The sequence below is a fragment of the Misgurnus anguillicaudatus genome, chromosome 8 (genome assembly GCF_027580225.2).
Source record: "Misgurnus anguillicaudatus chromosome 8, ASM2758022v2, whole genome shotgun sequence".
In the NCBI taxonomy this organism is placed as follows: Eukaryota; Metazoa; Chordata; class Actinopteri; order Cypriniformes; family Cobitidae; genus Misgurnus; species Misgurnus anguillicaudatus.
The window spans coordinates 22,360,979-22,380,400 of NC_073344.2; the positions used below are offsets into that span (position 1 = coordinate 22,360,979).

Sequence of the window (19,422 nt, forward strand, 5' to 3'; positions counted from 1 at the left end):
GTAAGACAAAGACTTGTTCATGTTTAATGTTCATTTAACTTTAAACAAACTCTTGCCAGTAAATAACATACATTTAAATTTACAGTAAGTTACTGGCATCCAGCTGCCAGTAATACTGTAATTTCTACGGAATCTTTTTACAGTGTAGCGATAAAGTTTAAGAAAATCATAAAACAAGTTTTTTTTACTTTATGATAGCAGGCACCCACACATACTGTATAATGAACCTTCAGGGAGGAACCCCTTTTCTAAAATATATATCCACATTTATCATAAAGAAACATTTAAACTGTGTTATAGATAAATATATAAAAAAAACAAATTACAACTTAAATAATTGGCTACATAGACTATTACCTAATTTTACTTTGTCCTTTTCTCTTGAAAAGAGAAAGAGCCCAGAAAACCTATTTTCTAAAACAAAATTTTTTCGCGACCAAGCAGGTCAAGGGGCACTAGAAGTTACTGGGAACTAACATGACATTCAAAAATGCAGGTTAAAGGACCTTATTACATGGAACTTACAAAACGAATAAGCAATAAGCAAAACGCTATGCAATACAATCTTCAGAGATGTCAAGATACTCTAGAATTGTACTTAATTTTTTTAAGTATCTGTATTTTATCAGAGAGACTTTCTTGGTCAAACATTTACATCATTACATTCTGATGTAGGGGAGAGCGGGGGCGAAAGTAAATTTTCATTTTAAAAGATTATGTTATAGACAGAGATATATTTTTGCTGTGGTCAATAACTCATAAGTGTGGTCTATCAATAAAAGGTGAAATTTTGTAAAAATGTAACACACAGGTGAGTCAAAAGTAACACAACAAAAATTATAGGTTTTTGTGTTACACATGTTTTTATTAAATATACATGACTATGAGCTTGTTAATATGTAACTGCAAAAATATTTGGTAATTTATCTTTGTAAAAAATAATGATTTTTTTTTTCATTTTAAATTTTTTGTGTTATCAAATGTTTCAAAATCAACCAACAGTATAAACTTTAAAATTGTTGAGAATAAAATATTTTTTCAACAGTTTGAACACTATGAAAATGAAAATAAATCAAATTAGAATAATATAAATTTTCAACATAATGCAACAGTATTAGCAGCGGGACACAAGTAACAAGTTTTACTTTCATCCCGACAGGGTCCCCTCACATTAAAACTTGATTTACTTTTATTTTGAAAAACTCTGATCAAACTTCAGGATGTTTTAGAGCACTAAATAACCTGTAAATTGATCAGTATTGTAATACATGAAACCAGAAACACAACGCATTTTAAGAAAAAAATGACTGCTTTAGGAATTTACTTATCAGTTGTTTTCGATCATTTCTGGATCTACACGTGGTAAACGGTGAGTAAATAATGCAATATTTGTCAGGTCTGTCAAGGGTTTGTGTGCTAAAGATGCCGTCATAGTCTGGGATGTAAATGTTATCAGAGCTCGGAGAAAATCGCTTTGTTACTTTCGTCCCGCGTTACTTTTGCACCGGTTCTCCCCTATATATGAACTACATTTCATAAATACAAGTTTTTCTTCTTCCAAGTACATTACAGATGTAGTACTTTCTTACATATACTCAAGTTAAACATTTAGTTACTTGAGTAAAAGTAATTAAAGGGATGGTTTACCCAAAAATGAAAAGTCTGCCACCCCCATTTACATAATTTATGGAATTATGAGTTTCTTTCTTTTGTTAAACACAGAACAAGATATTTTGATAAATGATGGTAACCACACAGTTGACTGTACACATCGACTTTCACAGTTTTTGTTTATCCTACTATGGAAGTCAATGGGCACCATCAACAGTGTGGTTATCATCATTTGTGTTTAACAGAAGAAATAAACTCATACAGGTTTAAAACCACATGAGGGAGAGTAAAGGCCCGGGTATACTTTTTTTCCGCGTCCGCGTCCGGCTCGCGCGCGCACGCGTCCGCGCAGCTTTCCGAGTATAGTCCCCGCGGCTACACGCGGATGGCCGCGTTCGACACTATACGCAATACAAATGATTTCTTATTCAAATTATTAGTCTAACAGGCTGTCAGGGCAGCACTGATTTGGAGACATTTACAGTACATTAAAACATTAGGATAGGTGAAGAAAAGTAACTGATCCACCATTGCAAACACAGTTTAGAATAAACAACAAGACAACAAAGAACAGGAATCAAACAAACATGCTCCAGAGCTTTCTGTTCTCGGAAGAAGTAAAAGTTAAAGAAGAAAAACGATAGTATGTGTGCAAATGCTGTCTATTTCCTTTGTATAATTGTTTATAGTGTCTAAATATTTTCACGCGCATGCGCTGTTGTTCGCGGTCTCTACGCGCAGTTTCCGCGCGGTCTCAAATTTTGGGCTGCACGCGGACGGTCCGCGCGGCCGGCCGCGGACCCTCCTGATGACGAAAATGACGTCATGCGGACGGCGCGCGTACGCGGACGTCCCTAGTATCCTTTCGGCTTAAGTGATCCTTTAACAGTACTAGAGTATGCATACAAAAGTACATGATGTAAGTACACAATGTAGTGGAATAAAAGTATAGTGACGTAAAAGAAAAACACTCTGATAAAGTACAGATAAATACTCAAGTACTTTACACTTTAGGATTGGGATTGTATAATCTCTCAATATCACTATTGAAATCTGTTATGGGCTATTCCAGCGCCCCCTGTTGTTTTCAAAAGGACATGCCAGAAATGACTATGTTCCCATCTTTATTATCACAGAGAGTGAACAAATTTCTTAGTTTGTAACACTAAATATAAAATATGCTAGCTATACAATTGTCTAAATCATTGTGGATGAATAATGTTAATCTTTATGCACTGAAAAAAAACTTCTGGACATTAGTGGCACATGATTAAATGTTAATTAAATTAAAACTAATTTCATTTTAAGGAAACTTGATTCAATCATGTTGAACTGGTGTACATAATTATATTACGGAGATCTAACAAATTTTTAAGAACTTAATTCAATCATGTGCGGAGATTTTTTTCAGTGTATATGACCATAAAACATGCCACAAGTCGCATGGGTAGCCTATTTTTGTAGCAAAAATAATGCCAAAAATAATAAAGATATTACGTAAAGATCATGTTTAATGAAGATATTTGGTAAACAACATGATCTCACAAATTTCCTTGTTATAGTAACGGAATATTTTGCTAATTTATCCGTGTCATTGTCACGGATCTCCGCATCCCTCCATGTCCGTACCACGGACTTTCTTTTCCGTGTCAATCTCACGTATTGGTTACTCAATTGTTTTTCCCACCTTCAAACCACTTCCACGTGAGTTTGGTGTTAGGTTTAGGATGTCACTTTAACTATTGGTTTGTACTATTTTTTGCCGGACTTTTAAACAATTGTTGCCTGATGTTAGGGTTAGAGTTGGGTTTGGATGTCATTTTATGTTACAGAAAGTCGTTCTAACCCCAATCCCAGGCGAAAATGATAAGAAAATAGGAAAAACAATTGAGCAACCAATGAGCGAAACCGACACAAAAAGTCCGTGGTATACAGACATGGAAAAATTAGAAGATCCATGACAATGACACGGATAAATGAGCAAAATAGCCGTTTGTATAAGTCCTACTGTAAACATAAAAAAATATGAATCATTAGTTATATGTGTTGCTAAGGACTTCATTTGGACAACTTTAAAGGCGATTGTCTCAATATTCAATTGCTTTGCACCCTCAGATTCCAGATTATATCTTGAGCAAACACTGTCCTATCCTAAAGGGTTCCCACACCTTAGTTAACTTCAAATTCAAGGACCTTTCAAGGACTTTCCAGGTCCAATAACCTAAAATTCCAGGACTAAATGTGGGGACACATTTCAAGTGATGGCAAGGTTACATCGTGTACATTGTTACAGTTTCGAGGGAACTCGCGCTGCGTCACTGCGGTGACACTTTGGGGACGCCTCCAGGGGTAAGTGCGTCTGAATGTGTCTATCAAATTCAACCAATAGTGAGGCTTACAACAAAGACAGGGTGACGCGGGAGCCAGGAAGTATATCGCTATCTGAAATATTGCTAAAGATGGCATTACAGGGATGCAGGAAGTTTGGCAAGGAAGACGCAGCGTCTCGTTCCCTTTTCAGGGAACAACAGTTACATACGTAACAAGAGAGATTTTCATGTGTCAAAAAGCATTTTGGTATGAATTAACATTCACATACAGAAGATATAAGCATTTAAAGCGAACAGTTTAGCACGTTTGCTTAAAAAGGCTAGAATTTTTATCCTACACTACACAGGGAATAATATGGAATTTTTTTAGAAAACTTCTTGCACAAAATAAATTTAAGCACTTTCAATGACCGGTATCTATGTATGTTTATTTTCAAAAATTTCCCAGGGCCTTGATTTTTTTTCCCAGATTCACAAACTTTCAAGGATTTTAAAGACCCGTGGGAACCCTGTATCCTAACAACCAAGTTTACTCAGCATTTTTATTCATCTTTCAGATGATGTATAAATCTCAAATTTCAAAAAAATATTACCCTTGTGACTGTTTTTGTGGTCCATGATCACATTTATGTGCATCTGCGGCATACAACCTGATGCCACCACTTACAATGTTTGTCTCATGTGGCTAAATCTCAAAAATCATTCAATCACTCTTCTAGTTTTCTTGTGAGATCAGGGCAATTGTACAGACAAGCACTGTACCAGTATAATTTTACTTTAATCTTAAAGGGATAGTTCACCCAAAAATAAAAATTCTTGTCATCATTTTCTCATCCTCGTGTTATTTTGATGAACACCAAAGATATTTTGATTAATTATATTAAGTACTCTGTTCACGGTACACATTGAATTTCATCGTATTTGTTTTTCCTACTATGGAAGTCAATAATTACCAACAGCTTTGTGCTTACCATCATTTATCAAAATATCTCTTTGTTTTCATCAGAAAAAATTAATTCATACAGGTTTAAAACAACAGGATGAGAAAATTATGAATAAAGCATGGTAAATGAATTCATCACAATGAATCATACTATGCTTTGTAATTCAAAACTGAATCGTAAGGTGGTTTCTATACTATTTGCATACTAAGAACAAAAGGAAGTATACACTGTTTGTTGTGCAAAATGCCGTGGGGTAATTTTGCATTCATATAATGAAGTATTGTAAACACACTTCTTATAAAAGACAAAAGACTTTGCTGCCGAAACGTCAGTAAAGACAAACAAAAGTGCGCAGTTATTTTGTGTACTTCTTTACATTGCATTCCAACACAGAACATATGTTTGTTTTGTGTTTCTCAAATAAAAGACTGTGATAAAACACACAAAGATTGCGTTTTCATTGAGGTAAGAAAAGCTTTAATTGGTTGACAACACTGACAAAAACACATTCACACACACTCGAAACATTTTCCTTGAACACGTTGAGAGTAAAGTAAAAAACAACCGTCTGCACTAAAACCTTGAGAGGTTCAGTGAAAGCGCCAGAAAATCTTGCTATAAATATTAATCTTGCCATACTACAAATAAACATATAAATAAACTAATTAGAAAAAATGAGTGCAAAACCATTCTGATGAGTCTTTAATACTCTCAATGTATATGTGAACAAATGTGTGTGTGCGTGTGAATATATGTATGATTTTTCCCAACAGCATGATGACGTGGGAAGCTGACTAACCTGTAGTTAAAATTAAGAAAGGTGAGGGAGACAAAGATATAGAAAGGAAGGGGGCGTGGCTGCTTCCTGATTGACAGATGGTGTCCTGACTAGCAGCTCAAGGTAACTTAGTTTCTTTGAGGTGACACTTAGAGGCCGGTATCGTTGTAGGTTGGAGATGAAACTTTAAGGATGCTCTGTGCGTTTTCCTCCACCAGGGGGCGCCATTTTACTTCTCCTGTTAATAGAAGGTCCTCACCATCCAGAGCATCAATGAACTGCATCTGTCATGGAAACATTTGTGTGATTTATAGAGGAGGCAGGCGGCAGTTTTGTCATTAAACAGTCAACTTTGACAACATATTTGAGTAACTGTGTATTACATGAATTACATAAGGGTGATCCTCGCGAAATTAGACTTATGAGGTGTCATGAAACATTTTGATAATAAAAGTAAATGCTATCAAAATAAGAAGCATACAGTTACAAACATCTTGCACATGATTTCAAATGACATCATACAAACCAATTTTGTTGTTTTTTCCACATTTAAGGGGAAAATTTTCATTACCGCAACATGTCCATGACTGGATTTGGGTTCTTTGACATGGAAATATTTATAATTAAAAAATCTAGAAAATTAAAAGCTTCAGTGCATATTATATTCTAAATATTTACAGTAAAGAAACATGTGGTATTTGGTGATCATTGGTAAATGTAGAGACGATAATAAGAAATATAAATGTGTCCAAGACCAATTTTCTCATCCTCCGCAACAATTTTTAATCATTGTTTAAGCCCTCAATGAACTAACATTAAATAAAAAAATTGTTGGAAGGAACATAATTGACTGTGACACTCAAGATGGCTACCAGGTAAGCAGTTCTTATTTTTTTTCTCCATATAAAAGTTAAAATTTTGTTTGTCATAGTACCTAGAAAACATTTTAGTTCTCATTACCGAAACATGAGTTTGTAAATGCATATATTTAATATAATATCATGTTGTGAGAATGATAATTTTTGATAATGATAATTTAAAAAAATGTAAATAATTTTATAGGAAATAATAAATGGTTATAGTTATTTATTAAAAATAATGGTTATAGTAAGTTCAGACCTTAATCTTATATGTGCAAAAAAAAAAATAATTGGCTTCAAGTGCTTTTTAAAAATTCTGATGCTGGACACCTTCTAAATCTGGATTTCGTGAGAATCACCCATCTTTCTTCTTAGGCAGTGACAATGTAATTAAATTAAAGTGATCGCATATTTTATTATTTATTTAAGTAAATATGAACTTTTCTATAATAATATAGAGGAAAAATTGTGAGAATTTGCTCCGGTTAACCCTTCAACAAAATAGACGGGTACAAATGTGTTCTGAATGAATCATAGATGACCCGATTCAGCATATTTATAACCTTAAAACGATACTATAGACAACTATTAAAATGACCCCATGATTTATTCACCCTCAAACAAAAAAATAAATAAGTCCATCATCTTTCAGACAAATACATTTGAATTTATTTTATTAAATGCCCTTGCTTTTCCAAGCTTATACACTGCAAAAAAATGATTTTTAGGAAACAAGTCCAGTTTATAGAAAGAAAATATACAGTTTAAGTAAAGTTAAACTTAAAACTAGCAAAAATATCTGCCAATGGGGTGAAAAAAAATCTAAAAATAAGTTTTCTTTTTTCTTAAAAAATTAATTTAAGCAAAATTTTCTTTTGCCATTGGCAGATAATTTTGCTTGTTTTAAGCCCAAATTCATTAAACTGTATAGCCCCTGTCTAAAAACTAGACTTATTTTCTTAGGTCATTTTGCTCATCAAGAAAATACATATTGACTTAAGAATTTGTAGATATTTTTACTGAAAACAACACAAAAATACTAAGTAAGAAAGTCATTTTTTTGCAGTGTAATGAGAGAAAATGGGGATCAGGGAACAACTTCTGACTTTAAAGGCCCAAAAAAGTGCATTCATTCCCCACAGAAGCAATCCACATGGCCCCAATGGTTCAATAAAAGGTCTTTATTAAATACCCATATTTCAAACTTATAAACAATAATAACTAGCTTCCTGTAATGTCTTCGAATCATGCAATTCACGTTTTATGCGTCCAAAGCCGCCGTCTACTTCCATATTTAGTAGATGAAAAGCAGTAGGCGAGGTGAGTAGTATGTCCGAATTCGTGGTATTCAAAAAACAGTAGGTGAAAAATACCCGGATGACCTACTACTTCCAGCAAGATCCCAAAGTGTTCATTCGATGGACACTTTGCTATCCCATGATCCCCGGAGAAAAGTTTAGGGGGTCACACACTGGACGTGCAGCTCAGCGACGCGCCATTCTAAAAAAAATTAACACATTGTTTTCTATGAGTATACGCACACCGGCACCTACAGGTGGCGTGGACTTTGACTCAGAAAATTGCTCAAATCCCTGTCGCGCCACAGAGCGCCACTCGCGTAGTTTAACATCATATTTGTCCCAAATCGTTAGCGGTTTACATTGGCCGCTAACGTATATTTTGCATTTTCAAGTAGACGCTATCTGACTAAGCTCGCGCTATTTAATGTCCACTTCTGGTGTACGAAACCTTCGAGTTGTCCTAGACGCGAATCGACGAGGCTCTGAGCTGCATGTCCGGTGTGCAACCACATTTATCCAACGAAAAAGATGACAGAGGGGTGTTGTTTTATACAAAAACGTCCAAAAGCGGTAACACAGCTTTATTCAAATGCAAATACATATAGTAAACAGCTGTCCCTTCTGTTTAAATTGCGCTAGAAAACGGCATTCCAGTTAACGACTAACTTGTTGTTATCGTGACGTATGTCACGTGATGTATCAACATGGCGAATGTAGTACGTCCAAATTAATTCATTCTGTCCATATTTGTACTATATAGTACCTACTGTCATAGTATGCGTTTTCGGACGCAGCCTTAGCATAGTGAGCGCTCCTTCCCATGGGTATGTTGCGCAGTGACTCTCGTGAGTCCAAGATGGCGTCGTTACAGGACGTTACAAGTTTAAAATATTTTTTACAATATCGTACCTCCAAAAGACTTTAATTAACCCATTGGAGCCTTGTGGATTACTTCTGTGAAGGATGAATGCACTTTTTTGGGCTTCAAAATCAAGTTCCCCCTGTTTTCTCCCATTAAAATGCTGCGTTCAGACCAGCCGTGGTAGAGGCGTCAAGCGAGTGATTTCAATGTTAAGTCAATGTAAAGACAAGTTGACGTGCGTCTGGAGGTCTCGCTGTGCAAATAAAGCGTTTAGCGCGGCGCGGTAAGTGCGATTCTGCCTCATTCGCACGTCAAGTTCACGCAAATGGCTTGATTTGAGTGTTGCCGCGGGAAACGCGTGAGTTGAAAAATTTGAACTTTGACGGAAAACCGCCCCGCGTTAACCAATCAGGAGCTTGCTCTAGTAGTGACGGGATTACAGGAGGCGAGTGGAGTCGCAGAAGCCTATGGAAGGCCCTCCCATGACGCGAATTTATGCGTGAATGAAGCGAGTAAACTCAAAACATCAGGAAACTACACTAACCTTTTCGACTGGTGGCACTTGCGCTACCAACTTTTTCAGTTACTGGCGCAAAATATGATTTGGTCGCACATATTTTTTTCAAGTTATATTAAGGCGCTCTGGATAATAATGAACAATAATGAAACTGTATTGCATACAGATATGCTTTTTATTTTACTTGCCATCTTTTAAACCACATGCCTTCTTTTTTCTTAAACGTTGCACAGATCTGAAATTTACTTGGTGGTGGTAGCCGGTGAAAAGGGCAATCATTACCTACTGACAAATAATGGTCGACTATACATGTGACGAAGAACTAATAATGTGTGACGCAACACAATACTTTGATTTATTGAAAATTTACATTATTTTCACATTATATTTCATTAATCTAATCACCCCAAACTTTCTTTGCCATTAACAAAGCTGACACTGTTTGTCAAAGCACCACGAAAACACTTACTGTTTTTGCACTGATATATGAAGCAATTAGACCCCTTTTATCAAACTCAATATAATACAATACTATGTATAGTATATTAATAGACAAATTTGCAGGTCTATAGATTATAAATGTGACTGATGTTATAATGGTTATAATTTCTATTTAGATAGAGCAGAAGCAGTAAAAGTGCCTATCTTTCTATTTCTCTCTTGCCGATTAAAAAAGCTTAATCCACTCATTATTTCAGATTTAAAAGTCTACTTGCTGTCCCAATGACAGACTTTACTAGAGATCGACCGATACTCATTTTTTCAAGCCGATAACAAATATTTGGAGGCTTATGTGCCTGATAACCGATATGCTGAACCGATTTTTATTTATTGTTATGTTTTTGACATAATAATTACTACACTACTGAACTGAACAAACCCTTATAATAATAATCATCATCACAATCACTCCCTCTTTGCATACAAAGTCATAAATAGAGGGGTCTGAAGGAGTGAAGAATAATATTAATTTAATGAATAATGTAGAAACTATATTCACATGGACTATTCCAAACACCCCTATCATTTCGTCAGAAATGGACTGATCCAAAGTTCGCCCTGCGGTTTTCAGGTAACAGAGCGGGAGAGAGAGAAAAGTATAGCGGAGTTGGCTGCTTGTTATACATAGTTTATAGAGTAAAACATGTGGATTAAGTGCCTTTTTTGGGATATAATATCGTTGTTTTGACCAGCAACCTGAGCCTTAACTGTATTAAACTGTGACCGCTTGCGGAGGTAATAAATAATTAATTAATATCCACAGACATTTATTTAGATATTTTAGCAAAATAATGTTTATCTGGTAAATGTTAATAGGGTAAATCTTGTTAAAAGTGGTAGATGTGCTTTAGCCTCCGGTAAGTGATCAGCAATATGAACGTGATTTTACGATGCTAATGATAAGCATAAATAACAGAAAAACAAATTTAATTTAGCGTTTTTAATTCCACAAAGCATTAATTCATGGCTGTTTTATTCATGCAAAGCTACGTCGTTATTGGGACCGGATTTTATGGATCAGCCAGCATGACTCTGTGAGTTCGTCTCTATTCTTGGACAAGCTGCATACATTGCTTTTAATATCAACTTATTTAACATAACATACATTAAAGCACAAATAAGATGTGTTATAAAGGCCTCATATGCAAAGTAAGTATACTCAAAGTACTTTTAATAAAGTCGCGTCACTCCGCCGTCATATTTGCTGTGCACGCTGCTGCTGCTGTGAGCTCCTCTCCTCAGATGCGTCCAGCGCGCAATTCTCAATTCTCTTGTTTATCGGTCAATCCGATATTACAAAACCGATATCCGATCATCGGAAAATGCTCAAATATCGGGGAAAATATCGGAAAACAGATATATCGGTCGATCTCTAGACTTTACATTGCTTTGCGTCTTTTATATCCCGAGTCAGCTTAAGCTTTGCTCGTTCAGTGCAATGGGCTTGACATAGCACTGCTTTTTGCTACAATCTCTGTGCAAACTTAATATGGATATGGTTTTAGAAAATATATGGTTTATTAATAATAAGATCATTAAAAAAATGTGAGAACGCAAATGCAGCGCGTGGTCGTAACAAGAACCATCGCCATAGAAACCGGAGGCACGCTGAAACTGCACTCGAGCTTTAGCGCGGTAGCGCTCGTGGCCGTTTTCCGATCGACTCGGGTTATAAACACAACATTAATCAGACTTGGGACCCAAAGTAATTAAACTAGGACCTAACCGGACCCGACAGACCATTCAAATATAAACCCGGAACCATACGGGTCCCGCGTCCTCAGTGAAGAAAGACCTCTGCTCAAGTTCAGAAACATGGAAGACACTGCGCTTGCGTCGCACCCAATTCATTGAGAAACAGAGAGCACGCGAACACACACTCACACGATGTGCTTTCACGCAAAATGAAGCCAACGTGTTGAAGGCTCAGAGCACGTTATAAAACGTATTCTTAAAATCCACACTTCTGTTTTAATAAATGCTCATAGTAAATCATAGCATATTGTCTAAAACATTAGGTAGCACATTTGCGACCCATTAAAAGTTAGGGTCGCAACGGCAGTTCAAAAGGTCGCATATGCGACCATTTTGGTCGCAGTGTAGTTCCCTGAACATTCAAGCAGCAAACTAGACGCGGTAGACGCAAATTTGACGCCTCAAACGCGGCTGGTGTGAACCCAGGGTAAAGCAGGAAATTTACTAAATATCTTTGTGTTAGTCTGAAAAATTATGGCTTGAGTAAATCATGAGGTAATTTTTATATTTGGCTGGAGTATCCCTTTAAATTTACCTGTAGTGTTGACAACAACCAAACTACTAGATCTATAAAACTGTAAAGGTCTTGGAAGAAGAAAAGGCTTGGAAATAGCTAAAGACAGGAAGCTAAGGACAGACATTTCAGTATTAAACAAGTATTCTAATGGAGTGAGGCAAGATTATAAAACAGTACTGCATACTAACAAAGTAAATTTAGTCTTTCAAAAGTATGTGACCTATGAACAGTATAGACATTTTTTATGAACACAAGAGCACGGTGTGTAAAATGCTGTATCCCACAATGCAATCTGCTTGACACCCTTAAAGCAAACTGTACCACAAGTAACATCAACAGCAAATACAAATAAAAAAAATAAAAAAAAATACAAATCACCAAAAACCCTATGACATTACATCTGACCAAGAAAAATATAAAAACAAATAAATAAAACAAAAACAATATTTTATAAAAACATTTCGTGTTTAAGTAACACAAAGTATGATAAAATGCACATTATACCACTCCATTCTGTATACACTACATCAAACTTTAAATACATTTCGGTTTCACTTTTTGCCCCATTGCATATCCATCATAAAACCTCGCTTAGTCAAACACACAGGCAATGATGTCAGAGCTAGCAAGTGTTTGTCAAGAGCGATTAGCCTTGAATAACGATGCAGTTGAAAATGCACACATGCACTCGCAGCAGCTTGTGACTTCATCAGAGGTGAACAACGTAGCCATGGCGACGGTCCCTTTCTGCCCTGCCATGCTTCATGATCTGCACCTGTGCCTGTTTTCTTTTCTTTTTACCCACTTCACCTCTCCCTCAGTCCTGAGCCGAGCGGGCGCCTGTTACTTGGGGCCTACGGATGACGCTTATTTGTTGTTTTACTTTTTTGCATGATGCCTGCGAGGCACCAACATGTAACACACCTCGCTCGAAACACTCCTGGTACATAATAAACTCCTGCCAGCACCTGTGATGAGCTCATGCTCCGAGCGGTAATAGAGAATCGACATTGTGGAAGTTGGGTCTTTTAGACTTTGGCTTTACATCCGAGTGCCTTTTTATTAAGGAAACTTAAGTAACAGTAGGAGTTATTGGTTGATTGTAAATATTTCTTGATAATATTTCAAATAACGGCCACAGCTGTATAACGATCTATCACTACTCATTATTAAAAACATTTGGGAAAATGTTAGCATGGAAAACAAAATAAATAACACAGGGCCCACACCGTAGTTAATTTCAAACTCAAGTACCTTTCGAAGACTTTCAAAGGTCCAATACCCTCAAATTCAAGGACTAAATGTGGGGACTCATTTCAAGTGAGAGCAAGGTTACATCTTGTTACTACCTTTTTAAAGATACATTGTTACAGTTCCCTTTCGAGGGAACTTGCGCTGCGTCACTGCGGTGACACTTTGGAGACGCCTCCAGCAGGGTAAGTGAGTCTGAATGTGTATATCAAATTCAACCAATGGTGAGGCTTAACGACGAAGACAGCGTGACGCGGGAGCCACAAAGTTATCGCTATCTGAAATATTGCCTAAGACGGCGTTATAGGGATGCAGGAAGTATGGCAAAGGAGACGCAGCGTCTCGTTCCCTTCTCAGGGAACAACAGTTACATACGTAACACGAGAATTTTTCATTTGTCAAACGCAACTATGCAAAAAGCATTCAACATTCGCACACAGAAGATATAAGCATTTAAAGCGAACAGTTTAGCATGATATTATCCTACACTACACAAGAAATAATATGGATTTTTTTGCCCGAAAACTTGTTGCATAAAATAGATTCAAGCACATTCAATGACCTGTATCTATGTACAGTATGTATATTTTCAAAAACTTCCCAGGGTCTTGAATATTTCCCTCCAGGATTCACAAACTTTCAAGGATTTCAAGAACCCGTGGGAACCTTGCATATTAATATATAAACAGGTCTATGCATATTAATTTGTATGTAAACACAATAGTTTTAGAACAAACACGTAGGCTATAAATACAAGGAAGAAGAAAAATAAAAAAACAGGAAAATGACGAAATATTTAATAAATGGTATTATATATAATACATGATAGTATTGCTTTTATATGTACTTTAAAGGCACATCATGGAACTTTTTGGCCACTAGGGGGTGCTAGACATGTATTTTTCACGCCTTGCGCCCCTAGAGGCCACAAGTGCCGCAGCACTGTCGCAAAGGAAAGGAACTGGCCAACCTTAAAACTAAACTAAAAACTAAAATTTTAAACGCTAAAAGATCAACATTTTGAGACATCAGGGAGAAACGCCATCATGTTACAACTTTCTGATGAGGAACTCGTGGCAGAAGCCATTTCTCAATCTGAAGGTTGCAACCTCTGGATGTCGTTTTTCTAAGCTGCATACGTCATCAAAACTGTCTTATTTCAGAATATTAACAATTATAAAGTTGACAATTATACTTAGTTAATCGTAAATTGTTGCAGTATGCTTATGACTTACGAATGTAATGCTCAGTTTACCTTACTAAACCAGGCTTGATGATGTATTCAGCCTCCATATTTGACCTCCGGGGGCTGCAGCCTTCCAATTGAGAAACGACTGAAGTATTTCCTTGCCTTTTTCGAAACAAATATTGTTGCATCGTCTCTCTCTCCCTCACCAGCAGGATTTTCCGCAATGGCGCTCGTTTTTCCTCTCTTTTGTGTGAAAATTGTCGCTCCAAATCCAAGTAAACCGATGTATATAGGTCTGCCGCTTTGTAATACGTCACGCGAGTGACAGCGGAACGCAGCAAATGAGGAAGAGAGAAGAGAGAAACGCTCGGATCTGATTGGTGAATGAATAGGGTTTGGTTTTACACTGTGTGAGTTTGAGCAAGTTTGACTTCTATAGCATCCTGGATTGTAATGTAAATACCGTGGACACAGTAAAAGAAAGATAAATACGTGAACACAGCATCTGAATACAGGGAACTATATGCAAGATAATCGCCGTCATTTATAAAGAAGATCGCATTTATGTGTGAATCAAGATCGTGAGTTTATATAAAAAATGGCCTTAAAGGGGAATCGAACCCGGGTCGCCCGTGTCATAGGTCTGTGACACTAACACGCTGCCACAGAGTCATATAATATAAGTTGCTCTCTACACTCCTTAAGTAAGCCTCCAGCAAAATTCACGTTAAAAACAAATTGTGTGGAGGAAGTGACGTATGCCGTAAAGCAGTCGAATTTTGTAGTTTTTTTGTGCTCTGGTTACTACCAGAAACCTTAAGTTTTAAAATACGAGTAAAAGTGATACAGACCCCGTCAGGCTATGGTAGACATGTCATTAAACCTATTTAAAGTCGATGTACTATCACAAGGGTCTTGAAAATGTATTATGAAGGTTGAAAAATTACATGGTGTCGCTTTAACGATTCATACTGTAAAAATATTTTTACCAATAAAGAACAATGCATATACATTCCATACACGCACATATATCAGTAGCCAACCCATTTAAACTTTTAATTATCTAAAAAATAAACGCAACATGGGAAAATAGACTTCGACAAAACACCGGATCCATTAAAATCACAGTTTAACGCTAAAACACTTCACACCGCTACTGCAAAGCTGTCACTTTCTGCCACCAAAAAAAACGTCATCTCTGTTTGTAAACACGAAAATGGTCTATAATGATCTATCACTAATTACTTAGTATTAAAAACATTTGGGATAATGTTAGCACAGAAGTGAACAAAATATAACACCATGCTAGTCATTTTTTGATATTTTAATGCAAAGATCTTGCGTATTGTGCTTCTAAGCTAAATTAATAGTGATGTTAAACACAGTACACTATTACAACCTGTAAACAATTACAGTCTAGCATCATCCCATCCAGGATTTATCTATATTGCATTAATCATGAATGAGAAAAGAGATTCTTAGTGCATAAGAAAATGAGAACAGCTCATGCGCTTTTGTTTTGGGTGGAGAGCTCCAGCAGAAAAGCCTGTTGTTAGCGCGGCTCAAACTATTGACACAAACTGGCGTGACACCACTGGTGGATCAAGAGTTCCTGTTTGTGTTTACATTTGTGTTGTCACGCCAGGCTGGCTGCAGGGCGAAGTGTGTACAGACAGAAACGCTCAGAGATTCACGGCATGACCGGGCTTCTCCTTTAATCGCAGAAGAGTTTATAAACGTTGCGAATTACCGAGTTACGGGAAAGATCTGGCAAGTAAGTTTTAAAGGTCGTGACTGCGTCAGAAGAAAATCACATTGCAGGTGGAATCATAATATTTGTTCAAATAATCGCCTCGTTAAGTGAAAGAGAGGCGATGTATAGCGCAGTGTACTTTACGTGCACACACGTCTGTGTTTGCACAGGACAGGGGAACCGTCTATCCACAAATACACTAACCTGTTTGCGGACGTATTCGACCATCAGTTCCAGCTGTCTGGGGTCTTCACACTGTCTGTTGAACAGGTTTCTCCAGAGCGCTGCGGCCAGGACGCAATCGTCCGACAGAATCCCCTGAAACATGAGACATTTTTCAAGCCCAAACTCATTCCTCCTTTACTCTCGATCAGTCGCGGCCTGCTAAAAAAACTGTGTACCTAGTAGCCATCAGTTTTAATGTGTATTGTTATCAGTGTGAATTTACCTCATCATAACCAAAAATAGCAGCGTAGAACGTCTCTGTCATCATCTTCATGCTCTCTTTTCTCTGAATGGCATCGATCTGCAAACCGACAAAAAAAGATTTTTCAGACCGGTTTGCCAAAACTAGCAAGAGAGCTTCACCCAGGCTTATTATTCAGCAAATATTTTGCCATATTAAGATCATCAGCATCGGTCAAAATACTGTTTGGATTGGAAACAGATTTGGTGGTTTTGATGTCAGCTCCAACATAGTAACATCTTTCTTCATAGACGCTGAAAAACACATCGATCAACATCTTCAGGCCCCGTTTACACATGGTATTAAAGGATTACTTCACTTTTTAATATAAAAATCCAGATAATTTCCTCACCCCCATGTCATCCAATATGGTTATGTCTTTCTTTGTTCAGTTGAAAAGAAATTTAGTTTTTTGAGGAAAACATTTCAGGACTTTTTTTTTCCATATATTTGACTTTAGTGGACCTTTACGGTTTGTTGTTTCAATGCAGCTTCAAAGGGCTCTGAATAATCCCAACCGAGATATATGGGTCTTATCTTGCAAAACCATGCTCATTTTTTGCAAAGAAACAAACAAAATAGGTACTTTTAAAGCACAACTTTTTGTCTTGCACTAGCCGTTTGATATGCCAGCACTACCTTACATATTACGTTATCACATTGAAAGATCACACGTTACATATGTGAAACGCACACTTGCGGACCATTTTAAACAATAAACTGACACAAAGACATTAATTTCATTCCACATACAATAACGTCAGAACGGTCCTCTTTCTCCACACTTGTAAACACTGGTGCGGTTGTTTCACATACGTCTTGCGGTTCGACATGATTACGCAACACATAAAGTCACGTTGGCGCATCACACAGTTAGTGCAAGGCGAGAAGTTGTGGTTAAAAAGTACTTTTTTTCAAAAAATGACGATTGTTTTGCTAGATAAGACCCTAATGTCTCGATTTGGATCGCTAAGAAACTTTGAAGCTGCATTGAAACTGTTGAGGTCCAATAAAGTCCACTATATGGAGAAAAATCCTGAAATGTTTTCCTACAAAGAAAGACATAAACATCTTGGATGACAGATTTTGTTATGAAATGTGGAGTATGATGTCGCATGATGTGATGTTTGCAAGTTCTAGCATCTCCCGCTGATTGACAGGTGGGCGGGGTTTTCCGGGGGAAGTGCCCATAAAAAGAAGTGATACGTAGGGCTGTCGCGGTAACCGCATTACCGCATGACCGCGCTACTGACAAGCCCAACCGCATGGAAAAAAGCAACCGCAACAACCGCGCCTTTCACGTTAAATTCATGAAACTATATGCCGCCTTGTTTTTCACGTCATGCTGACATGTATATTTAAGGCCAAATAGATTGTCAAGAGTTAAGAGAGTAGGCCAATTTGTTTTTCGTAAATTTCAATTAAAAATGTAATACTTCATATTTCGTTAAATCATATGAATGTGTGAAAAAGTAAAACTGAGATGACAGAATAACTGTGGCGTCGTCTCCCTCTAGATCCAGTTTTAAAGATTAAAAGTACTTTAATATAACTGATCAACCCAAATGACACCAAAATATAACTGGATGCTTACCAGCATTAAAACCTCATAAAAAAGACCTTATAGGTTTTTTCTTTGTGCATCTGCAGCGTCCGCTCCGTGGATGCAGCCAATATAACGCCGCGGTTGCTTTTCTGAACTGACTGACTGCACACTTGACTTTCACATTTAAATATCCAAGTTTTTCATCAACAGTATCTGCGTGAAACATTATAAACACCGATGATCATCTGCCGACTCGACTGTTTCATCACATCCTCTATACACGGAGAGTCTGCTTTATTAACGGCTTTTCCTTCGCTCCGCGTGAGCTAAACGTTTCCGCTTTTTGCTTTTTTACTCGCATATAATTCTACATATTTTTGACAAAGGAAGACACAGGATATAATGTAAGTTATTATAGATAGCATTTAAGCTTGTTCTGAAATGATGACAAATCTTTGTGACTAAATATGACCTCTCCAGCTTAATTTAGCCAAAATAATGATACATTCGTTTTCATACTTTATATATAAACTAGGGCTGTCAATAGATTAAAAAAATTAATCTAGATTAATCGCATGATTTCATGAGTTAACTCGCGATTAATCGCAAATTAATCGCACATTTTTATCCGTTCTAAATTTACCCTAATTTCACACTTTTCAGGTTTTTAATACTCTGATCATATATATATATATATAGATGCTTTATGCAAATGTATGTTAACAACAGCCTGTTTACATTTTTAACAGAACCATCAAGCCATTGTTTTGTATATGCATTTTCCTTTAAGAAGAATTTTCTTTCTCCATTTTTATTTGATGCTGCATCATTTGTGACATGTGCTGTCAAATTTAGTCGAAATTAGCAAATTTTCAAAAAAATTGTTGTATATATTTTGACATTCTCTATTAAAACATAGAACAATGCATGATTTGGTGGAATATAACAAAATAAGACAGAACTACACCTGTTTGAAGTTGAAAGAGTCAGCAAAGTTAAATTACCAGAAAAATCACCACATCCATACATTAAATTACCACATCAATACCTTAAAATCACTGATAAAAATATAAGATTTAGCACACACAAAGCAAAAACATAATCAATATATGTTAAACTTTTTTTCTTTTGTTTGATTGACATTGTGACAGACTGCTTAAAATCTAAGTGATCTAATATAATGTTACACATCAGATATTTTTACCCAACACTTAACCAAACATTTACTTAATACATAACAG

At 36.5% G+C, this 19,422-nt stretch overlaps 1 protein-coding gene across 1 annotated transcript in view; it reads right to left on the reverse strand.

Moving 5' to 3' along the window:
• Positions 1–5,334: 5,334 nt before the first annotated feature.
• The window catches only part of uqcc1 (ubiquinol-cytochrome c reductase complex assembly factor 1), a 31,108-nt gene continuing 17,020 nt past the window's right edge, over positions 5,335–19,422 (reverse strand). The window contains exons 7-9 of the mRNA XM_073870484.1: positions 16,618–16,695; positions 16,374–16,487; positions 5,335–5,947 (exon numbers count right to left, since the gene is read on the reverse strand). Coding sequence (XP_073726585.1) covers positions 5,813–5,947; positions 16,374–16,487; positions 16,618–16,695 — 327 coding nt within the window. The 3' untranslated portion in view covers positions 5,335–5,812. The remainder of the gene's footprint in view (positions 5,948–16,373; positions 16,488–16,617; positions 16,696–19,422) is intronic.